The sequence below is a fragment of the Phacochoerus africanus genome, chromosome 4 (assembly GCF_016906955.1).
Source record: "Phacochoerus africanus isolate WHEZ1 chromosome 4, ROS_Pafr_v1, whole genome shotgun sequence".
NCBI classification, from domain to species: Eukaryota; Metazoa; Chordata; class Mammalia; order Artiodactyla; family Suidae; genus Phacochoerus; species Phacochoerus africanus.
In genome coordinates this window covers 76,683,345-76,708,032 of record NC_062547.1, presented here as the reverse complement: position 1 = coordinate 76,708,032, position 24,688 = coordinate 76,683,345, and the positions used below count along the sequence as shown (strand labels likewise).

The 24,688-nt window shown below is 54.7% G+C and overlaps 1 protein-coding gene across 1 annotated transcript; it reads right to left on the bottom strand.

The window, feature by feature from the left end:
* Positions 1 to 901: 901 nt before the first annotated feature.
* Positions 902 to 23,757, bottom strand: BTBD2 (BTB domain containing 2). The gene is made up of 9 exons (XM_047777657.1): positions 23,342 to 23,757; positions 10,949 to 11,068; positions 6,195 to 6,351; positions 5,127 to 5,232; positions 4,842 to 5,039; positions 2,878 to 3,070; positions 2,616 to 2,703; positions 2,181 to 2,327; positions 902 to 1,926 (listed from the first exon to the last, which is right to left on the bottom strand). The coding sequence occupies exons 1-9, from the start codon at positions 23,719 to 23,721 to the stop codon at positions 1,765 to 1,767; spliced, it is 1,551 nt and encodes a 516-aa protein (XP_047633613.1). The 5' UTR covers positions 23,722 to 23,757; the 3' UTR covers positions 902 to 1,764.
* Between the last annotated feature and the right edge of the window lie 931 nt (positions 23,758 to 24,688).

The window sequence follows — 24,688 nt, the reverse complement described above, 5'->3', positions numbered from 1 at the left end:
TTGGCAGGGAGATAGTCACAGCAGCTCACCATGACCCTACACAGCCACAGGTCCCAAGATGGAGCACAGATGTCTCTGGGGCTGTTCTGCCAACTCCACCATCTTGTTGCCTCTTTCTGCCACATCCCTGCTCCTGCTCATGCCCACCCCGCAGTTACCCTGATGCCATCATCCTGTCCTGAGGAGGCAGCCCTAACTGCAGTGGCCGCCCTGCCCCCAGGACCGGCTGCTCTTCAGGCTACACTGAAAGGTGGTTCGTGCCCTACCCCACTCCTTGGGTCCTCCTGCAGTGTGGCTGGTCTCAGGAGGTGACGCAGAGCCTGAGGGCCAGAGCTCAGGGCACAGAGAGGGTCTCACCAGCCAGCCCATCCTGGGTCTGGATCATACCTTATCCAGTAAGATGCCTCATCCTCCCGCAGACTGCCTCTGGCTGCTACTTGTTCCCAAGTCCTCACTGTACAGGATCTAGTATGAGTGTGAAAGCAGGAAGTCCCTGGAGCAGACCAGCAGGTCCTCTCTGGGTGCAGCCCCATGTCCAGGGGCACAGCCAACAAGACCCCTGCATAGCTTGTGCACCTGCAGAAAGTGCCAGGAGGATCCCACGGCTCCACCATGTGGCCAGCACCTGCTGATGGCTGTGCCCATGCTGCCACCCTCCCTGGGCTTCCCTGTTCCTGCTTAGCAGGGGCACAGCGGGGACCCAGTGGTCTTCTGCAGAGGTCAGAAGGACTGGGGAGGGTGGAGGGTCCCCACCCACCAGGAGCTCCATATGATCTGGATGCCCCGAAGGTGAGAAGTCCACATAGGGAGACAGGCCCTCTCCCGGGGCGGGGCGGGGGGAACAGCTGCAGGGTCCCATCCCTCCAGCTCCAACGGGAAGTAGCACATGGATCAGGGCTGGTATGTTTCTTTCCTTTATTTAAAAAAAAAATTGGGAGAGCGGTGTGACAACACACCTTCCATGGCTTTGGGGAGGACACAGGCTCCAGATGGGAACATGGGTGGGAGGGGCAGTACCTGCGGGTGGGGGAAGGGCTGCACCCTCCAGCACCTCTGAGCAGAGCGCCCACCTGGGGCCGGAGGTGGGCCAGCCAGGACACAGCCACCAAGGCTGGCCCGCAGCATTGCCCCTCCCAGGTGGACAGGGCTGCTTCCCATGTCCATGGCTGTAGGGCTGGGAGGGGCGTCCAGAGGGGCAGGACAGGGAAGGTCCTTCACAGGGGCCCACTGGCTGGGCCTGGGCCTGGCAGGAAGCTGGCCTGCAGGACCTCAGAAGGGCTCAGGCCTGTGTCCTAGGGAGGGTCAGGGTGGCCTGAATGTCCCCGGTGAACAGACCAGAAGGAACACAAGATCCCACCCACGTACTGGGGCCCCGCACGTGGTCTCCTACCAGAGAAATGGGGATCCGAGATGCATTGCCATGTGCAGCTGAAACAAACATGAGGCGACACCCTACACCAATCCTATGGTCAGGCAGCCAGTCTGGCAACCCTGAGCTGCAGGGGCAGCAGGCAGACCCTCGGCTCAGGGTGAGGTCAGGCCAGCCCTGCCCCTCGAGTCCTGAGGGATTGTCTCCCACCACCCACCTGCCCACCCCGCCACCTCCGGGCTTGTCAGAACAGGCAGCCAGCTCGCCGGTGCCCAGAAACATGGCAGGGAGCACACGGCACATGGGGTGCCGGGCACAGCGGGGTTGGGCGGCCTACTTGTGCTGGGTGGTCAGGGGCCTGGCACCCCCCCCTTGGACGTGCTGGGCCAGGCGGCCTAGGTGTAGAAGATGACCTCGGGGATCTGACCATCCTCCACGGACGTGCCGTTGTTGTTCCCGGCCGCATAGCAGAAGGTGAAGCACGTCTTGGCCCCCGTTGTGGGCGACTCGTGGGTCACCTTGCGTAGGCCCTTGGTGCCGTAGTGGGAGTCAGGGCCCTGTGGGGGTGGGGCCCAGTGGGTCAGGGAGGATGCGCTGCATGTGACAGAGTGAAGCCTCCCCCTCAACCACTAGAGGGTACAATGGACAGTCAGGGTCCTGGGTAGGGGTCAGGAATCAGAGTCTGGGGTGGGGCTAGAGAAGAAGGTTAGGGTTTGGGCTCTGGTTGGGGATCAGGGTCAGGTTTGGGGCTGGGGTCCTGGGATCGGAGCCAAGAGCCAGGGTCCTGGGTGGGGGGCAGGGTCAGGCACACCTTGAGCGTGGCACATGCTGTGTAGTTGACGTTGGGCAGAACCTCCACCGGCTCCTTAAACATGACCCGGAAGGTGCTGGCAGAGCCATCACAGCTGAAGCCTGTGTCGTTCTGGCCCAGAACCGTGTTGCTGTCAGTGTGGATGATCTGAGGGCAGAAGCCAGGTACTGCTCATCAGGGTGGCCCTGCCCAGGTGCCCACCTGCATGACCCCACGGAGTCACAACCGAGGGCAGAGCCACACCCCCAGGCCCCGCAGGTGGAGGGTCCAGCCTGTGACCAAGGAGGCTGGGGGTAGGGGAGGGACCGCCCTGGGTCTCAGGGTCTCCAGAACATTAATCTCACCTTGTGGGAATAAATAGAAGCAGAGCCTTGACTGGGAGGGAGGGAGCGGAGGGGAGGGCGGGATCTGCAGGAGAAGAGGAGGGGCGGGTACCTGGATGTTGACTTGGTAATCCGTGGGCCCGTGGATGGAGCCATAAAGTCCAAAGCCAACCACGAAGATGCGCTTGTTGACGGAGAACCTGACTCGGCCAGAGGAGGGAGCTGCTGAGCTACCTGACCTGTCCTCAGACGCAGTCCCTGCCCCCACCCCCGGGATGCCTGCCCAGGTCCCCAGCCTTGGCACTGCACCCCCAGGACTCCATTCCCCTCCTACACTGTCCCAGCCCCACCCCTACATCCCTGCCCCTGCGCACCTGATGCGGTCGCTCGTGCCACTATAGCCCCAGCGGCTCTCCACCTGCTGGAAGCGGTTGATGCTGCACTCCTTCCCGCGGAGGCAGCAGCGTGGCCGATCAATGAAGTCCACGCGGGGCTTGGGGTTGACGGTGAAGTGCAGGAAGAGGCTGACCACCTCGCGGTCCATGAGGATGCCCGACTGCGCGGGCCCTGTAGACACAGAGGGTGGGTTGGGAAGGTTGGGGCAAGCCCCAAGTGTGTAGAAGACACCGGGAAGCAGGGGATCCAGCACCTTGACGACTCAGCATCTTTCAGACCTGACACCAGATCTTCTGCAAAACGTCATGGGTCCAAGCAGCCCTGGTGGGGTGGATAACCCTTCTGCCCTTGTTTGGGGAGGGGTCCAGCGCAGACATGGGGCCAATGCTAATCCGCCAGCTAATTGGGCAAAATCCCCCTTACTGCCCCAGGTCTCCCAGCCTCGACCAGGACCTCCCCAGGTGACCACTGCTGGCCCACCCAGCAATTGCCGCCCATCCCTGGCACCTACAGGGACAGGGAGATGCCAGCCCCCAAGACAGGCCCCAAGCCAGTAGCCTAGATGTACCAATGAGACCTTGACAAGGAGGCCACAGGCCAGGGAGGGTAGGCGATTCTGGGGCCGCTCAGGGCTAGAGCCTTACATGCACCCCAGTCAGCCACCTGGTCGGTCACCTGTACCAGGACAGGGCACTGAACACAGGCCTCGGCGGCACCATCCTCACTTTACCAGAGTCACTTATCCCACCACCTTTGAGCTCATTTCCGCCGCAGGATGGCTACAGCTGGGCCCATGGCCCCACAGCCCCACATGCACACAGATCTTAGCAACAGGGAAAAGAGATTTCCACAGATCACATGAGCAATTAAGATGCAAAACTGAATAGACTTTAACCATCTTTTTTTTAATCTCTGCAGAGAAAATGCAGAAAGAAAAACACATCAGTCCTCAGTCGTGACGCACTTAGCCGGCGGGGTCTTTGGGGGAGTTTTTCCCAAATTTCTACTTTCCTGGATTTTCAAGTGGAACAGAATAAGCAGAAAGAGCATTCTCTGCAACAAATGACAGAGCTGAAGCCCCATGGGTACCACCCCAGAGTGACAGGGCAGGGACCCAGCTCACATTCACTAGATACACATTCCAGGTGCTTGCAGGCTGGGGGGATGGCGCTTCCAGATGACCTGAGACCCTGGGGGCTTTGGTGGCCAGGTGGGCTGGGGACCGTGAGGAGAGCAGTTTGGGGGTGCACACACCCAGTCAAGTCTGTTTCAAATCAAAGAGGGTTAATCTGTACAGTGAGTACCCCCAACTGGTGTATGGGAGACACACTCAAATATTCATTGGTTTGCTGTTGCTTGCTAAAGCTGGCAACCTTCAGCATTCCAGGCCAGTATGGCCTGCGGTCGGCACCATCCAGAAGACTGATACCAAGAGGAGGCCCAGCCAAGGGGAGGGATGCCAGGTTGGCCAACATTGCCACACAGCTCTCCCACGGAGAGGGAGACAGTCAGGGATACCCCCACCTGGGCCTGAACCCCAGCCCCTGTAGCAGTGGCCCCCGCAGCCCCCTGTAACCCCAGACACTTCCCACCCCTTCACAGGGCTCAGCAAGTATGTGGGTGCCAGAGCCCAGCCCCTGGGTTGTGAGCCAAGATGGGGACCCTCAGGGCCTGGTGCACTCAAGCACACGCGGTGGACACTGAGACATGGAGGGTCGGAATCTGTGGGCGCTCCCAGCTTCACAGTATCGAACCTGGTCCAGGCTTACAAGAACACAGCAAGTGTGTCATCAGCACAGAGAAGCTGTCATGGGGCTCTTGGGTGGACATGGCCAGCGCCAGACCCACTGGGGCAAGGCCAAGGGACACAGACTGAGTCACACGCATGGTCCCTGGGGGTCAGGCTCCTCCTGAGCGTTCCCTTGGCCCTCTTGACTGTTACCTGCAGCAAACTCCTCGATGGTCATCAGCGGGAAGCGGATGAGGGCCAGCGCCTTGCCCAGAACCTTCCGCTTGTTCTCAGGCGTCACCTGCAGCTGCTGCCGCTGACACTCAGCCTCGGACCAGCGGACCACGGCATTGAACAGACGCACCTCCCGGATGCCCAGGGTGTCCCGCTCCAGCACGGCCACCAGCGTGTCTGCAGGGAAGGGCTGTCAGCGGGAGGTGGTGGGGTCTCTACTGGACAAGTGTGTCCCCCAAGCCTGCCCCAGCCCCGCGGCCTCACCCAGGTCAATGTCAGTAAAGCCCTCCGCTGTGATGGCGTCAGCCGTGTTCTTGTCAATGTTCTCCAGGCACAGGCTGGCGAGCTGCGGCTCATCGAAGAGCCTCGCCTGGTGGGGGGAGAGCATGTCAACAGCCAGCCCAGACCCATCCTGGCTCCAGAGTGGTCACGATTTCAAGTTCCAGGAACCAAGGTTTCCCCAGGGTATCTGCCGAGGGGCCAGGGGGATTTTCTTCCTTGAGGTTCAAAGAGTCAGTGACCACTGCCTGGGGCCTGCACCTCTAAAGCTGGGGTACCTGGCAGTTTAGGCCCAGTCCCCAAGTAGGGGCCTTGGGTGGGGCAGGAGCCCTAGGAGAGGGCTGAGAATGAGTGCAGGACAGGGCAGTGCTGTGCCTCTGACCACATGGGGGCCAGGGGCCAGGGAGGGAGAAGATTCTGGTGCCTTCTGTCCAGGAAGCTGTTAGACAGCTTGACTCCCACACCCTTCTGCCTAGGGCCTGGCTGGGGGCTGGGACCCCCCAGGGGGCTGCCACTCTCAACAAATGGCCGGTAGTGGCCCCCACACAGCTGTCCAGGCTCTGGCCCCTGAGAGTGGCTCAGCAGTCTGGGCCAAGGCCCAGATGTCACCTCTGCGAGGGGTCTGTGGTACCATGATGACACCTAGTTGCCGCCCTGTCCCTGCCACCTCCTAGTCCCCAAAGTGGTACCAGCCCCACCGCAGCCAGCAGGACCAAATAGCCCCAAAGGGGGCCCTCTAACGAACACCTTTCTCCTCACACCTGGTTCCTGCACAAGGGCACCAAAGTGCAAGCGGTAAACTTGGCTGACTGAATGGCATGGGCTATTCTGCCAACAAGCTGCCTTACATGAAAGGCGACCTGGGAAACCCCTAGAACTCACTGAGGTGCCGCCAGGGGGCAAGGTGAGGGAGACTCTCACCTTGGCGCAAGACTTAAGGGGCACCTAAAACTCAGCAATCCCCCCACTGGTCCTCCCCTGCCCCTCCCTGTGCCCTCAGCCCACCCTAGCCGCGCATCCTCCCCAGCCCTGGCGCCTGCCCCAGCCCAGCACCTGCGTGAGCAGCATGAACGCATTGTCAGCCCTCAGATTCTTCTTCAGGAACTCCACGCAGTGGGCCTCGAGTGCTGGCACCGCGTACTTCTTGGCGGTGTACAGCGTGGTCATGACCGTCTCGGGCCCGATCTGCACCTCATCCGAGTACAGAAACCTGGGGGTGGACACAAGCGTGAGCACAGCCCCCCAGCCCCCACCCCCTGAGGAACCATCCAGAATCAGCATCCGTGGCCTTCTGACCTGTGGATCTGACCCGGCAAAGGCCATTACCCGAGAAAAGGAGCAGAGCTAAACCGCCCACCTGCCAACAGCAGGAAACATGTCTACACAGCAGGCAGGGATCTGTCCGGCTCCTCTGTGGGCAGCAGGGTATTTGCCCCAGGACAGGGAGAGTCTTTGCTTGACCCAGCTGTGAGGTGCAGACACTGGTGGACGCGGTGACCACCCGCCTTTGCCCAACTCTGCATGGTGTCTTTAGTTGGGTCGATTACAAAGTCACCAGGAAAACGGTGCAGACATGGAGAAATCAAGACTCCTGGTGCCCCTCAAGGTGGGAGCACCTCGGAGGCGGCCCTGGGTGCCAGGTCACTCCTCCACGTGCCCAGAAGTGATTGCCTGGGTGCACAGCAGCAGGAACCACTCGAACAGCTTGAGTGTCCGTGCACGGGCACCATGGACACATGGACATGCGGGGCGGGACAGAGGAGCCCAACCAGGAGGAGCCCAAAGGGTGAATTCCTGGAAGGTGCCCGCTCTTCTGGGATTCAGCCCCTTGAGAATGCACAGGAAAACCACACAACAACGGCTGGTGTCCCTCAGGGTCAGGGACAAAGAATGACCACCAGTGTCAGCAGTGCTGAGGGGGAACCCTGGAAAGGGACAGGCCAGGGCACGTGCAAAGAGACAGTGTCCACTCTTTCAGGAGCAGCCGTGGTTATCAAAACCCCAGAGATAGAGAGAGATGGAGAGAGAGGACAGGGAGAGACACGGAGATGGAGATGAGATGGGCTAACAGCCTTCAACTCCAGGTCCTACCAAGCTTAGGCTAAGGCAGAGCTTGGCTAACTGCAACCAGTCATTTGTTTTTGGTTTTGATTTTTTTTTTTGGGGGGGGGGTCTTTTTAGGGCCTTACCCACAGCATATGGAGGCTAGGAGTCAAATTGGAGCTGTAGCTGCCAGCCTACACCACAGCCTCTGCAACCTACACAGCAGCTCACAGCAACGCCGGATCCTCAACCCACTGAGTGAGGCCAGGGATCAAACCTGTGTCCTCATGGATACCAGTCAGATTCACAGATTTGTTTCTGCTGAGCCATGGTCGGAACTCTTTTTTTTTTTTTTTTTAAGCAGATGTGACTTTTACATTTCTATACTGTTTTAAAATTATGGTAAAATAGGAGTTCCTGTTGTGGCGCAGTAGTTAAGAGAACCCGACTAGGAACTATGAGGTTGCAGGTTCGATCCCTGGCCTTGCTCAGTGGGTTAAGGATCCAGCATTGCCGTGAGCTGTGGTGTAGGTCACAGACATGGCTCGGATCTGGCATTGCTATGGCTCTGGTGTAGGCCAGTGGCTATAGCTCCAATTGGACCCCTAGCCTGGGAACCTCCATATGCCGCAGGTGCGGCCCTAGAAAAGACCCAAAAATAAATAAATAAATAATTACGGTAACACATAACATAAAATTTTCTGGGAGTTCCCATTGTGGCTCAGTGGTAACAAACCCAACTAGTATCCATGAGATGTGGGTTCCATCTCTGGCCCCTCCCAGTGGGTTAAGGATCTGGCATTGCCATGAGCTGTGGTAGAGGTTGTAAACACAGCTCGGATCCTGTGTTGCTGTGACTGTGGCTGTGGCATAGGCTGGTGGCTACAATTCAACCCCAGCCTGGGAACTTCCATAGGCTGCTTGTGTGGCCCTATAAAGCAAATAAATAAATAAATAAATATTTTAAATTTGCTTTTTTTTTTTTTTTTGGTGTGTGTGTGCCCACACTCATGGCATGAGGAAGTTCCCAGGGCCAGGGATCAAAAACCCATGCCACAGTTGCAACCTGTGCCGCAGCTGCAGCAACATCCCATCCTTAACCCACTGTGCCATGTGGGAACCTCCCCATTTTAACCATTTTATTAAAGTGCTCAGCATTAAGTACATTCACACTATTTTGCAACCACCAGTCTCCAGAACTTTTTCATCTTCCCCATGAAACACTGACTCCCCCTCCCCTCCCCCAGCCCCAGGGCCCCCCATCTAGTTCCTGTCTCTGTGGATCTGACTCTTCAGGGAGCTCACACGCAGGGAATCAGATAGTAACTGTCCTTTCGCGCCTGGCTTATCTCACTGAGCATCACGTCCCCAAGTTTCATCCATGTTAAAGCAGGTGTCAGAATCTCTTCCCTTTTTTTTTGTCTTTTTTTGCTTTTTCTAGGGCCGCTAGCAGCAGCATAGGGATGTTCCAGGTCAGGGATCAAATCCAAGCCACAGCTGTGACAATGCTGGATCCTTAACTCACTGTGACACAGTGGAAAGTTCTGGATGTTTTTTCCGTTTTTTTTTTTTTTTTGGCCTAACCTGCAGCATACAGAAGTTCCCTGGGGCCAGGAACTAAACTCTAGGCCACAGCAGTGACCTGAGCCACAGCAGTGACAGTGTTGGATCCTTAACCCACTGAGCCATCTGGGAACTCCTGGTTTGTTTGGGAGTTTTTTTGTTTATTTGTGGGTTGGTTTTTTTTTTTTTGGTCTTTTAAGGGCCACACCCATTGCACATGGAAGTTCCCAGGCTATGGGTCCAATCGGAGCTACACTGCCAGCCAACACTACAGCCACAGCAACACAGGATCTGAGCCACATCTGTGACCTATACCACATTTCACAGCAATGCCGGATTCTTAACCTACTGAGTGAGGCCAGGGATCGAACCCACGTCCTCAAGGATGCTAGTCAGATTAATTTCCACTGAGCTGCAAAGGGAGCTCCCTGGTTTGTTTTTAATAATAGCTATCCTTGTGGGAGTGAAGTAACCCCTTGCTATGGTTCTGCCACATGTTTCGTAAATAAAGTTTTCTTGGCACACAGCTCTGTCCAAGTGTACCAATCATTCGAGGCTGCTTTGGTTGCCTTTGCAGTGACAGCAAGGAGCAGTGGAGACAGAGCCCCTGCCGTCCCCAGGCAGTCTGTGGCCTCTGGTCTGAAAAAACTGTCTGGTAAGACAGAGGAACGAGATTACTCCAGAAAGTGCTGTGTGTGATTAGCTCCCAGGAGTCAACAACATTAGGTGGAGTTGATGGGAACCAACCTACACCTGATGGTGAACTCTGGACACCAGAGGAGCGAAGGAGGTGATGACACCGGGGGCGGGGGTGGGGGGGCTTCGAGCACGTGGTATAAACAGGAAAGGACAGGAATGAAGGCAGCCAGCCAAGGCCCCCCATGGTGGTCTTGGAGAGCAGAGACAGGCTCGCTCCATTGCCCTTTCCTTTCTTCCCTTTCTCTCTGTGAACCAATGCCATTTTGATCATCAGAAGGGAAAAAAATAAACTCTACCTTTGAAAAGTTGTTTCAAGTTACCCAGACCATTTCCAGCCAGCATTTCTGGAAAGAGGAGGACCAGCCTCCACCATGTCCCGCAACCTGTGTGCAGAAGCCTCACCCCAGGCATTCCCTATCTTTGCTTTAAAGTCCTTGAGAAAACATTTGAAAACTCAAAGAAAATATAGGTGGAATTTTTAATTCTTATGTTAGGCTATTCAAAAACTCTGTTGGGGAGTTCCCACCATGGCTCAGAGGTAATGAATCTGACTAGCATCCAGGAGGAAGCAGGTTCAATCCCTGGCCTTGTTCAGTGGGTTAAGGATCCAGCGTTGCTGTGGCTGTGGTGTAGTCCAGCAGCTGTAGCTCCAATTTGATCCCTAGCCTGGGAACTTCCATATGCCACAGGTGAGGCCCTAAAAAGACACGCACAAAAAAACAAAACACCAGAAAACCTCTGTTGGAATTCCCTGGTGGCTCAATGGATGAAGGATCCGGTGTTGTCACTGCTGTGGCATGGTTCAGTCCCCGGGCTGGGAACTTCTGCATGCTGCAGCATGGACAAAAAAAATCTAATGAGGGATTCAAAAATGCTACAGCATAGATGGACCTGGAGACAATGATGCTGAGAGAAACAGACAGAAGGACACACAGTGTGTGACGCCATGGATGGGAAATGTCCAGAACAGGCACATCCATATAGAGAGAGGGTGGGTTCCTGATTGTCAGGGTCTGGGAGCCTGGGGTGATGGAATGTTTTGGAATTACAGGTGATGGCTGCATAACTCTGAATGTACTAAAAGGGTAATTTTTATGGTACGTGAACTATGTCTTGATACGAAAAATAGAAAAATGAAAATGTGGGAGTTCCTGTCATGTTACAGTGGAAGCGAATCCGACTAGGAACCATGAGGTTGTGGGTTTGATCCCTGGCCTTGCTCAGTGGGTTAAGGATCCGGCGTTGCCATGGGCTGTGGTGTAGGCTGGTCGCAACAGCTCCAATTAGACCCCTAGCCTGGGACCCTCCATATGCCATGGGTGTGGGCCTAAAAGGACAAAAGACAAAAAAAAAAAAAAGAAAAATGTGGTAGGGGCCACCAGAGCCCACCCCTCATGGGGGAAACTTCCAGGGGGCTGTCACCAGGGGGTCTATGTTTTTTAAACATCAGGTGTGTTTCCCACCCCCGCCCCCCACGGTAGGAAGGAGCTGGAAAGTCTTACTTGAGCAGCGCTAGGAAGGCAGCCGGCTCCACGTCGGGCAATTCGATCTCAGTGGACGTGGTGGCCATTCCCCCATTGAACATGGCATCAAAGACAGCACTGCCCACGGCCAGCACAAACCTGCCATTATCAGAGAAGACCCAGTTACCTTCTGAATGGCCCCCCTGGCCCCTGAGTGTATGGTGACGGTCCCTGCAGCAGGGACTCCCCTGCCAACACCTGCAGCAGCATCACCTGCCCAGAGCATCACTGTGGCTCATCCAGGAGGCTGGCACTGAGGAGCAGGCAGTTCAGAGGGCTCAACAGAACAGAGGCCAGAGAGGTGAAGCCATTTCCCCAGTGGTTAAATGGCTCAGGGCCCTCTGGCTGCTCCCCCATCTCACTCACTCATTCATTCATTCCCTCCCTCCCTCTGCACGTACCATTTCAGTGCCCAGACTGTGGGCACTGGGACCCTGGCCTTGTTGCAGGGAGGCAGCCCGACTGGGGGAGGAGGGGGGGAGAACACAAGCCACGAGGAAGCCAAGGTCAGGGGAGGCCTGGCAGGGACACTCAAACCAACTGAGGCCAAGGGAGCATTAGTGAGTGGCCATGGCAGGCCTGTAACTGCTGCCTCTGTGTTGTGAAGCCATGGCCCCCAGGGCCCACCCCATGACTGCTTCCCCCCAGGGAGGCAGAGACAGCCTGGGAGCCCGGCTCAAAGCCTGTCCCCTGCAGAGCTCCTGTCCTCTGGGTCTGCAAGGCCCCCTGTGCTACACCCTCTCCCAGGGTCCCCATTGTGATGCATGTAGGGCTGCAAACAGCCACTCCTACTCAGAAACCTCCAGAATCAGCAGACACAGCCCATGTCCCAGCCTCTGCCCTGTGCCTGGGGCGACCTTCCCATAGCGCCCAGTGAACCCCATGCTAGGCAGCCCCTGACTTTCCACAAGGGGGGGCTCCAGCTGCCCCCTACTCCTCCATCATGGGTGTATGCCCACCGCCATGCCAGGCCCTCATCTGGTCCCCAATCCGGCCAAGGGCTCGACAGCACCAAGGCCCAGACCAGAAATGAGGCCCAGGTGTGCAACCGAGTGTAGGTGGGTGAACAGTGACCACCAAAGTCACATCCACCCAAAATAGAATGGGACCCCGTTTGGAAATTGGGTCTTTGCAGATGTCATTAGTTAAGACAAGACCACCCTAAGGAGTTCCCTGGAGGCTCAGAGGGTTAAGGACCTGGCATTGTCACTACTGTGGCTCAGGTCACTGCTGTGGTGCAGTTCAATCCCTGGCCTGGGAAATTTCCCATGCAGCCAAAAAAAAAAAAAAAAAAAAGTTGGAGACCACACTAACCCAGGCTGGGCCCTTATGAGAAGAGGGAAATTTGGCCACAGACATATGATGACAGAGGCAGAGACAGGAAGGAAAAGGCCAGAACCCCCAGGAGGCAGGAAGGACGCTCCCCTGGAGCCTCCGAAGGGAACGCAGCCCCACCCCCTACCCCTGGATCCTGGACCTGTGGATTGGATTCCAGGATTGAAAGAGGGAAACTGCAGGTCCACTCTGCTCATCAGGCACCCCAGGATGCTCCTGCATGGCAGCTGCCAGCCCCACAGCAGCCTCAGGCCACTTGCCCATTCACCCTGCAGCTGGGCTCCAGGTCCCCTGCACTGCACTCCCACATGATCCATAAATAAAGTGCCTTCCCATCCTCCTTCCTTTCTAGACTTAACAAAGCATCTTGATCTCCTGTGAGGAAACCTTTCCCACTGAGTCACTGGAAAGAAGAGGCAGCCCACCAAGGCCTGGTGTGTTAGCGCAGAGCCCTGGAGGCCCTGTGGTCAAGAGCCTCACGCACCCTCAGCGCAGTCAGCAGACACGATGGCCAATGCCAGGCCTGGCAAGGCCAGCAGCTCAAGAGGGTCTGATTATCTCCAAGGCTCCTCCACACACGGCCTGCCTGCTTGCCTGCTTCCTCGGGGCCTCCTTGCCCCTGCAGGCTTCTGCCCATCCTCAAACAGTGACAATAAACATGGCAAATCAAATCCACAATGAGACATTCCCTCACCCCCAGGACCACCAGCCTGAAAACTACAGACAATGACAACAGTTGCCAACGATGTGGAGAAATCAGAGCTTGGTGCAGGGCGGGTAGGAAGGCAAGCTGCGCAGCGGCCATGCTCAACAGGCCAGTGGTCCCCCAGAGGGTTCAACATGCAGTTGTCCTCTGACCCAGCAGTGCTCCCCCGGAGTAGGTGCCCAGAGAGATGAGCACACATCCAAATGGAACCTGTGCTCGAGTGTTCACAGCAGCACGACTCAGAACAAAGGTGGAAGCAACCCAGTATCCCTCGACAGATGATGGATGAATAAAACGTGGTCCCTCCATACAAGGAAGATTAGGTTAAAAGGAGATTCTGACACCTGCTCCAGTGGGGATGAAACTAAGGACAGGATGCTCAGTGAGAGAAGCCAGTGATTCCACTCCTAGAGGAGTCAGATCCACAGAAACAGGCAGTAGATGGTGGGGCAGGGCCTGGGCGAGGGGAGGGGGAATCAGTGTTTCAGGGGGACAGAGTTTCAGTTTGGAAAGAAAAGGGCAAGTTCTGGAGACGATGGTGGGGATGGTCGTGTGACAAGGTGAATGTGCCTAATGCCACTGGGCTGGTGCACCTAAAAATGGTTAGGACGGTAAATTTTATGGTATGCATATTTTACCATAATTTTTAAAATTTTTGCTTTTTTTGTCTTTTTAGGGCTGCAGGTGCAGCATATGGAAGTTCCCAGGCTAGGGGTCGAATCGGAGCTGTAGCTGTGGCCTACACCACAGCCACAGCCACAGCGGATCCTTAACCCACTGAGTGAGGCCAGGGATGGAACCCACATCCTCATCGATACTAGTTGGATTCATCTCCACTATGCCACAATGGGAACTCCATCAACATTATTTTTAAAAGCAGTTCCAAATGTGGCACAGCAGGTTAAAGACCTAGTGCTGTCACTCCAGTGGCTCGGGTCGCTCCTATGTCATGGGTTTGATCCTTGGCCCAGGAACTTCCACATGCCATGGGTGCAGCCAAAAATAATAGTAACAAAATAAACAAATACATTTCCCACTAAAAGGAACTAAAGATCCTTGGAGAAATGGCTGATTCCACAGCTAGGGCAGGAGAAAGACACGAAGAGCTTGGAGTGTCTTATGGGGCCAGAATGTAAAGAAATGCTCCCAACACGATGGGGAGCTGTTGAAGGGACATGAGAACCAATTGTAAGGGATTTCTCTGGCCAAATCTGGGATGATGCGAGCAAGAACAATAAAGTCTATACAGGGCAATGACCCATAAAGTAAAATAAATATCCATGAGCCCATGACAAAATAAATACAATACTGAAGAAACGGATGAATAAAGGGAACGGAGGGCTCTTCCTTTCAGAATTCCAGTTAACAAATGCAGGAGTTACAGAAATAGGAAATCACCATGTGGCAGATGCCAGAGTAAATAACTGTTTCCAGTAAGAGCCGTCATCCCTGGATCTGCACCAGCAGGGAAAAGTAGGAGTAGAAACGGGATGTCTGTTCAGTCCCAAGCATCACCAGGAAGGGTGGTTTACAAGGGCATGGCGGTGACATTCCAGTGGCGAAACCTACCCCATGGCCAAGGCTCACGTCATGTCACCAGAGATGGGTCCGATGGACGTCGTGGGCTCCTGATATGCTGCATAGAGGACACACACCAACATTTTACATCCAGACACACAAAGGGGATGGAAGCAGAAAGATGGGGGAGCTCCCTGGTGGCTCAGTGGGTTAAGGATATGGCGTTGTCACTGCCGTGGCTCTGGTTACAGCTGTGGTGCTGCATGGCCAAGAAAAACAAAGCAGAAAGACGAGGAAAGACATATCCTGCCGAAGGAACTGCCAGAGAGCTGGAGTGACTGCACTGACAGCAGACGAAACAGACCGAAGATGAGGAATGTGGTGGACGGACAGAGGGGCAGCGCGTGGGAGCAGGTGACAATGTTCACAACCAAGTCCCAAGCCACACGAAGCAGAAACTGAGTGTTAAAGGGAGAAAGAGATGATTCAACCGTCTCGGTGGAGTTGCCACCTCGTCCTCTGCCACTGACAGAACCCGCAAGGATACAGGAGCCACACCGTCAGCCGACCTTTACAGAACCCTGCGCCCAATGAGGGCAGAATGCGAGTTCTTCAGCACAATGGAACATTCTCCAGGACAGACCAGGTGCCAAGCCAAACAAATATCCACAGAGGCACTGCCAGCCGTCAAAGCATGTGCTCTAGACAGAGGAATTAAATGCTACTTCAACAACACAAAGCCCTCTGAGAAAGCCCCAAGCACTGGAACATGAAACAACACGTCTCAGAAACCCATGGGTCAGAGAAGGAACACAGGGAAGTTAGAAAAGATGGGTTTTTGTTTTCTTTTTTGATTTTTAGGGCCGCACCCTTGGCATATGGAGGTTCCCAGGCCAGGGGTTGAATCGGAGCTGCAGCTGCCAGCCTGCTCCACAGCCACAGCAACACCAGATCTGAGCCGTGTCTTCAACCTACACCACAGTTCACGACGCTGGATCCCTGGCCCACTGAGCGGGGTCAGGGATTGAACCCACATCCTCATGGATACTAGTCGAATTCGTTTTGTTGCACCACAAGGGAACTCCTAGAAAAGATCTTAATTGGAACAAATTGCAAAGACTTCCCATCGCAGTATGAGGAACACCACTAGCAGAGCAATTAGAGGTAATCAGTATATACACATTACATGAAGAGCTAAAATCAGCAAGGTAAACCTCGGTCTCTAGGATCTAGAAAATCTAGAAATTCCTTGTAGTGAAAGGCTGGAAATAACCTATGCCCACTGACTGGTGAATGGACAAAGCCAGGGCCATCCATGCAGTGGAACTCAGTGGTAACAAGAACTACTTAAGCAGTAAGAAATGAACTGCTTCGGATTTCCCGTCATGGCGCAGTGGTTAACGAATCCGACTAGGAACCATGAGGTTGCGGGTTCGGTCCCTGCCCTTGCTCAGTGCGTTGACGATCCAGCGTTGCCATGAGCTGTGGTGTAGGTTGCAGACGCGGCTCGGATCCCACGTTGCTGTGGCTCTGGTGTAGGCCGGTGGCTACAGCTCCGATTCAACCCCTAGCCTGGGAACCTCCATATGCCGCGGGAGCGGCCCAAGAAATAGCAACAACAACAACAAAAAAGACAAAAAGACAAAAAAAAAAAAAAACGAACTGCTTCCATCAACAGATGACTGGATTCAGAAGATGTGGTATATACACACAATGGAATACTACTCAGCCATAAAAAAAGAATGACATAATGCCATTTGCAGCAACATGGATGGAACTAGAGAATCTCATACTGAGTGAAATGAGCCAGAAAGACAAAGACAAATACCATATGATATCACTTATAACTGGACTCTAATATCCAGCACAAATGAACATCTCAGAAAAGAAAATCACGGACTTGAAGACTCGTGGCTGCCTGATGGGAGCGGGAGGGAGTGGGAGGGATCGGGAGCTTGGGCTTATCAGACGCAACTTAGAATAGATTTACAAGGAGATCCTGTTGAGTAGCATTGAGAACTTTGTCTAGATACTCATGTTGCAACAGAACAAAGGGTGGGGGGAAAAGATGTAATTGTAATGTATACATGTAAGGATAACTTGATCCCCTTGCTGTACAGTGGGAAAATTAAAAAAAAAGAAAAAGAAATGAACTGCTGATACAATGGTGTGGTTGGAACTAAAAAACAGGACACTGGAGTTCCCTTGTGGCCCAGCAGGTTAACCATAGCAGGTAAGGATCCTGCATTATCACTGCTATGGCTTGGACTGCAGCTGTGGTGCAGATTCTATCCCTGGCCCGGGAAATTCTGCTTGCCACACATATGCCAAACAAAACAACATGAAAAACAAATAAACACAACACTAAGAAGCTGAACCAAAGCCTATATATTCTTTTTTTTTTTTTGTCTTTTTGCTATTTCTTGGGCCGCTCCCGAGGCATATGGAGGTTCCCAGGCTAGGGGTTGAATCAGAGCTGTAGCTGCCGGCCTACGCCAGAGCCACAGCAACGCAGGATCCGAGCCGTGTCTGCAACCTACACCACAGCTCACGGCAACACCGGATCGTCAACGCACTGAGCAAGGGCAGGGACCGAACCCGCAACCTCATGGTTCCTAGTCGGATTCGTTAACCACTGCGCCACGACGGGAACTCCCAAAGCCTATATATTCTAACTAGAATTAGGGTTAGGATTAATATGAAATTTCTAAAAATAGCAAAACCAGGGACACAGACAGAAGATCAGTGATTGCCTAGAGCCTGGGGTGGGAGTGGGGACTGAGGGCAAGTCGGGAGAGAGGCCTCTGGGGTGACAGAAGTGGCTCCCAGACTGGGCACTGGTGGTTGTTATCCAAATGTATAATTTTCTCCACGGCCAATCATCAGATCAAACTAACCAAAATCCATTCAAAGGGCTGGGTAACATCCCACGCTCACACTCCATGGGAACTCTCAGTGAACACAGAATGGAAAGAAACTTAACCTATTAAAGGGGATTTGTTGAAACCAGTATCAACAATCACATTTAACTTCAGAAAACACCTCTGCTACACAGCAATGCCCTGGTGGTCAGAAATGCAGTCAGAACAAAAAAAAAAACGAGGCGGAAACATGAGCGGGAATGAGAAATTACTTGCCCACAGAGTGATTCTCTCATTTAAAATCCTAAGACTAGAATTCCCTGGTGGCTCAGTGGGTTAAGGATCTGGTGTTGTCACTGCAGTGGCTCAGGAACTTTCATGTGTCGTGGGCACAGCCAAAAAATCAAAAATTAAAAAAATCTAAATCAAAATTAAGTTATACAAAAGACTCAGTCTCTTGGCTGCAAGAGCCACATTTCAAGGGCTCGGGAGCCACATGTAATTAGTGGCCAGCACTGGAGAGCACAGATCTAGAACATTCCCATCATCACAGAGAAGTCTACTGGACAGCACCAGACCACAGAATCAGTGGAACAATTATTAACACTAAGAAGCGTTCAGAAAGAAATTGTTCAGATCACAGAGTTCCCATTGTGGCTCAGTAGTTAATGAACCTGACTAGCATCCACGAGGATGTGGGTTCCATCCCTGGCCTTGCCCAGTGGGTTAAGGATCCAGCGTTGCTGTGAGCTGTGGTGTAGGTTGAAGATGAGGCTCAGATCTAGCATTGCTATGTTTGTGGTATAGGCCAGCAGCTACAGCGCCAGTTCGGCCCCTAGCCTGGGAACCTCCATATGCCACAGGTGTGGCCCCAAAAAGACAAAAAAAGCAAAAACAAGAAACTGTTCAGATCAGACAAAAATAAGCAAAAAAAAAAAAAAAAAAAATCTAGAAAGAACCAGCCAGGAGTTCCCTTCGTGGTGCAGTGGTTAACGAATCCGACTAGGAACCATGAGGTTGTGGGTTCGATTCCTGCCCTTGCTCAGTGCGTTGACGATCTGGCGTTGCTGTTAGCTGTGGTGTAGATTGCAGACACGGCTCGGATCCCGAGTTGCTGTGGCTCTGGTGTAGGCCGGCAGCTACAGCTCCAATTTGACCCCTAGCCTGGGAAACTCCATAAAAAGACAAAAAAAAAATAGTAATAATAATAATAAAAAAAATAGAAAGAACCAGCCAGAAAAAATGATGCAGAAATTATTCACCACTGGAGTTCCCCTCTTGGCTCAGCAGTAATGAATCCAGTGGGCATCCCTGAGGATTCAGGTTTGATCCCTGGTCTCGCTCAGTGGATTAAGAATCCAGCAATGCAGTGAGCTGTAGTGTAGGTCTCAGATGCGGCTGGGATCTGGTGTTCCTATGGCTGTGGCGTAGGCTGGCAGCTACAGCTCTGATTTGACCCACAGCCTGGGAACTTCCATATGTCAAGGGTGTAGACCTAAAAAAAAAAAAAAAAAAAAAAAAAAAAAAAGAAAGACGGAGTTCCCGTCGTGGCGCAGTGGTTAACGAATCCGACTAGGAACCATGAGGTTGCGGGTTCGGTCCCTGCCCTTGCTCAGTGGGTTAACGATCTGGCGTTGCCGTGAGCTGTGGTGTAGGTTGCAGACTCGGCTCGGATCCCGTGTTGCTGTGGCTCTGGCGTAGGCCGGTGGCTACAGCTCCGATTCAACCCCTAGCCTGGGAACCTCCATATGCCTCGGGAGCGGCCCAAGAAATAGCAGCAACAACAACCAAAGACCAAAAAAAAAAAAAAAAGAAAGAAAGAAAAAAGAAAACATTCACTACTGAGGGGGGTAAAAATTGAAGCAAAAACAATAAACATGCAAGAGCTATTTGAACAAACTACAAAATTTTCTAAAGGACACCCCAAAGTGCCCTGGATAAATGGAGAGACATGTTCCCACATATACTTTGTATTCTAAACTGTCAGCTCTCCCAACCAGGTATCTTTGGGAAGACCAGTCCTTCCAGTAAACCCTTTTAGCACTTGACAAGTTGATTCTAAAGATCATAAGGAGGAGTTCCCGTCGTGGCGCAGTGGTTAACAAAGCCGACTAGGAACCATGAGGTTGCAGCTTCGATCCCTGCCCTTGCTCAGTGGGTTAAGGATCCGGCGTTGCCGTGAGCTGTGGCGTAGGCTGCAGACGCGGCTCGGATCCCGCATTGCTGTGGCCCTGCCCTTGCTCAGTGGGTTAACGATCTGGCGTTGCCGTGAGCTGTGGTATAGGTTGCAGACTCGGCTCGGATCCCGCGTTGCTGTGGCTCTGGCATAGGCCGGCGGCTGTGGCTCCGATTCGACCCCTAGCCTGGGAACCTCCTTATGCCGAGGGAGCAGCCCAAGAAATAGCAAAAAGACAAAAAAAAAAAAAAAAAAGATCATAAGGAACCACTGAGCCAGGGGGTGGTCAGCTACAGCCCTCAGACCAAATCTGGCCCACCATTTGTTTTTGTAAATAAAGTTTTACTGGCACACAGCCACACCCATTCATTTCTGGGTTAGAGCATTTGTGCTGCAGAATTAAGCAGTTGGGACAGAGACCATGTGGCCTGCTGAGACTATTTACTAGCTGGCTCAGTAGATAAACTTGCCAGTGCTGCACTAGAAGGGAAGTTTCACAGGGAAAACGATGCTTTCTGTCAGCACCGTTTTTCAATGAGGATAGAGGGAGGGAGAGAGGGAGGGAGGGATGGGTGATTGAATGTAGAAGAGTGAAGTGTGTGAGACCAGCTGAAAAAGTCTTGATAAGGAATAAAACTGGAACAGCCTCAGCAATCCTCAAAACCCCGCCATAAAGTCACAGTCATCAAAACGGTGTCATTGGGTGCAGCACACACAAATAGATCAAAGAAAGATAGGGACCCCAGACACACGCTGCTCCACTTCCTGGGCTTCTCTGTGCCGCTAGGTTTCCCGTGATAGAAGAAGAAAGGTATTTTAGATATTAATGTTGTGGAGCTGTCTGACTTACACAGTGTTACCCTACAGATATCTGGCATTTCCTCAGAGGGAGCCCCTCAAGTGTAGATGCCAGGCTTTCTCCTGGGCACATGAAATGCAGGACGGGGAGGCAAAGCCCTGCTCATAGCCACACAGTCATACATAAAGCCAACGACAGCCAGGGAAAGTTAGAAGGGAAAAGAGTGTAGGGCAAGGAGGTGGGAGCTGCAAAGCTAAGCAGAATGGGCGGTGGTCTGATTGAGGCCTGAGTGTGTTCGGCCCAGGCCCTTTGAAGTCACACAAGCCAGGCCGACTCCAGCCCTCCTGTCTCCCGTGCCCAGGTCACTGGTCACCGTGCACCATGCAGAGTTCACAGCCCCCCTGACCCCAGCCCAAGACCACCCCAATCCAGGGTCCTGGGAGACGGTGGGTCTGGACCCCACACCCTTCCAGGAAGTCAGCACAAGCCCCTCCCCGCTCTGCCAGGTATGAGGGACCTCAGGCCTTGTTCCCCAGTTACTAGGTCCGCCTTTCCTCCTTTCTGCCCCAGGCCGTTCATTCTTTCAGGAAAGCAGTGTTTAGCTGTGTCCTCGGGCCCCTCCCAGGACCATCTTGAGGACTGGCCTGAGTTCTGCAGGATGTCCCCAAGCTGGGTTTATCTGGTATTTTCTGAGAGGACTAGCTGTACTGGTTTCCTGGGGCTGTTCTAACAAATTACTGCAAATTGGGTGACTTGAAACAAGAAAAATTTATTCTCTCACGTTCCTGAGGCCACATGTCCAAGATCAGGTTTATCAGAGTGTCACAGGGCGGAGCTCCCCACCCCGGGCTCCAGGGGAGGATCCTTCCTGCCTCTTCCAGTTTCTGGTGGCCCCTAGGCACCCTGGGCTTGTGGCTGTGTCCCTGCAGCCTCTGGCTCCACTGTCATGTGACTGTCTTCCCTCCATCTCTCCTCAGAGTGTCCCTCTAAGGACACTCGACGTTGGATTTAGGACCCATTCAGATAATCCAGAATGATCTCTTGCAACTCTTAATCACACCTGCAAAGACCCTTTTTCCAAATCAGCTCCCACTCACAGGTTCTGGGTGTCAGGACGTGGGCACACATTTTGGGGAGGAGGCACCATTCAACCCAAGACACTGGGGTTACAGGTTTGGGAAAAAACACGCTAAGGTGACATGCCCTTCTCATCAATTTCTGCTGAGGGGGGGGCCTGTCACCCCCAGGATATCACTGTGAAGTTGACCTTGACCATCTGGCAAAGATGGCATCTGCCCAATTTCCTCCAGGTTGGGTTCTAGTCTTCTCTTTACAAGCAAGCCCCCAGATTGGGCCCACCCAGGATTGGAGGTGGGAATGAGGTCCAGAGGAACTCTCCAGAAGGAAGCTTGTCCTCTCTCCACCTCTGTTCCATCAGTGAGGTTCTGGGGTGTTCATTTTAGACTCTGGGTCATGACCCCCCTGTATTTTAAGCCAGCCCATACAGAGGACGAGCCCTGGGTCACTGTGATCAGCACAGGGTCCATCCTCCCAGTGGTCCCGGGAAGGAGGGGTCCCAGGGCTCAGTCCCCAGTCACGGGGGGAAACTGAGGCTCACCAGGGGCCAGGGTCACTCATGGGGCAGTCATCTACCCGACCACTGACCACTGGAGGTAAAATTTCAACAATGCACATGAAATAATCACTGAAAAGCTAAAAAGAAAAAGAACTAGCACCTTCAATGGAGGATGCCCACAGAGCAGGAATGTGGGTAGGAACGGTGCGAGGGAGGCTGGGAGCTCAAAGGCAGCACATCCACCACCTCCAGCTCTGAGTTTTCGGTGGAGGGGGGGGGGGCTGCAACACACACATGGTCCTGGGGACCCAACCACGGGCCTGGAACCTTCCTTGGACAGGAATTTAGACCCAGTTGTACATTAATAACCAAGAAAAACCAGAAAGAAGGATTTCAGAGGCACAGGCTAAATAAAAGCCACACATCAGAAAGGTAGAGAGGACCCTCACAGCAGGCTGGGGGACACTCCAAGCAGAATGAGGAGAATCCCCCTAACCCCTCCCCTAACAGAACCCCCTCAGCGCCTCCCCGCTACCCAGAGAGCAGGGCCAGAGGAACCAGCAGTGGGCAGGGCAGTGTCGGACATCAGCCCCACCCCACCTAAGGGCCTGGGGGCCGCATCCTAGAGACTGGCAGAGGGATGGGGCCTGGACCCAGAACTCCCGCCTCTGGAGAAGAGGCCTTGAGGGTAAGGGGTCAGGGAGCTGAGGGCAGCACCGAGATGGGGGGTCACTGCAGGTTCTGTGGCTCAGGAGTCTGGGGGTCCTGGGTTCATGAGCTGGAGGTCTGATGAGGCTCTGGGGGTTTCAGCCCCAAAAAGGATGGGGCAGTCAGGAGGACGAGGTCATGATGGAGGAAGTGGAGGGAGGTGGCTGTGTCTGGGGTCCTCAGGCTGGCCAAGCTGGGACAGCAGGGCCTGGAGAGCCTGGCAGGGGTTGAAAGGTCCCAGGAACGCCAGGGGTGGAAAAGGTCCCTGGGTCTGGGAGATCCTGGCCAAGGTGGTGGGGTCAGGGGTCGCAGAGCCAGGAGTCACTGATGAGAATGAAAAGGCAGAGGGTCTCAGGACCAGAATATGGCTAGTATCTGGAAATACGGGGTGGATGGGCGCCTGGCAGGGCCGAGGAAGGATGGGGCCTGAGGATGATGGGTACTGGGGACGAAAGGGTCCTAGAGACACTGGATGTCCGGGCAGGGCAAGTCCCTGAGCCAGCAGGGTTCCGCGAATGGCGGGTCCCCGATCCAGGGAAGATGGGTCCTGGGGATGGCGGGGTTGGGGGCCGGGGGTAGGTCCCAGGGGTGGCGGGGTTCGGGAACGGTAGGTCCAGGGGGTTGGTGGATCCCAGGAGTAGCGGGGTTCGGGATGGCAGGGGCGGGGGCGGAGGGTTCGGGACGGCGGCCCACCTGTGCGCCGGGATGCGCTGCGCGCCGAGCCCCTTGCCCACCAGGAAGTGCACGTCGCAGAGCACCTCGTTGTTGAAGAGGAAGGCGAAGCGCTCCTTCACCGTGGGCTTGGTGGCCTGCCAGTTGTAGACGGGCTCGCGCAGCAGCGCGGCCGCCCCCGGCTCCTCGGCCGCCCGCTCCCCGCCCGCCGCGGCCTGCGCGCCCGGCCCCGACACCGGCGGCGGCGGCCCGGGGGCGGCGGGGGCCGGAGCGGCGGCGGCGGCGGCCGCCGCGTTGCCGGGAGCCGGGGCGGCGTTGGCGCTGGGCCCCGGGCCGCCCCCCGCTCCCGGGCCGACCCCCGGCGGGCACGACGCGCGCCCGCCGCTCCCACCCGCCGCCATCTTGTCGGTGCGGCGCCGGGCGGGGCGGGGCGGGAGGGAGGGGGCGGGGGAGGGGGGGGGTAAAGCGGAGGGGTGGGGCAAGGGTGGGGGAGGAGGGGGCAAGGGGGGAAGGGAGGGGAGGGGGAGAGACCGGAGAGGAGGGGCCGGGGGGGTAGGAGGGGGCAAAGGGAAAGGAAGGGGAAAATTAAGCGTCTAAAAAGTGACTGGGATGGAGTTCCCTGGTGGCTCAGCAGGTTAAGGATTTGGCGTTGTCATTGCTGTGGCACAGGTTCGATCCCTGGCCTGGAAACATCTGCATGCTGGGCAGGGCAGAAAAAAAAATAAAAGGGTTGGGAAACCTCTCCCCGTGGAGAAGGGATTTCTTCATTTGGGCGGTGGCCCATGGACCGCCCGCAAAGCCACACGCAAGACATTCCTCCTCAGCGTCCAGTTTCAGCCCGAATCCTGGCCAGTTCTTACCTCCAAAGCAGACCGTGAATCGTCTCCCTTTTCCTGGGTCCCCTCGAGGACCGGCTCTGCTCTCACCTCAGGGAAGTAAATTTTTAACAATGGGCTGCATGGGGTTTTTTTCAGGGTGGGGGGCGCCCCCATGTTTTCATTTTGCACTGTTCCGGAGAATTCTGTGGCAGTCCAGGCCCCATTCCACTACCACTGTCGTCTAAAACTGCCCAGCTTGCTCCCTGACAACCACCAGCCCCAACCACCCAACAACCTTCCTTACTCTTTTTAGAATCTAGTCTCCTCCCAACTTAAACCAGGTCTTTGGGAGCCGCTACTTAAAGCCCTCCAGGTGCTCCCCATGAAAGCCAAACCCCTTCACCTGGGAACTCAGCTCTGTGGATGTCATCAGCCCTCCTAGCTCCTTGGCATTAGCCCCACCCCTACATAGACTTCCACTATCAGCCTTGGCCCCTGGATTTTAGACACTCCCACCTTGCTAGCCCACTGCCTCTGCCCTTTGGGGTGA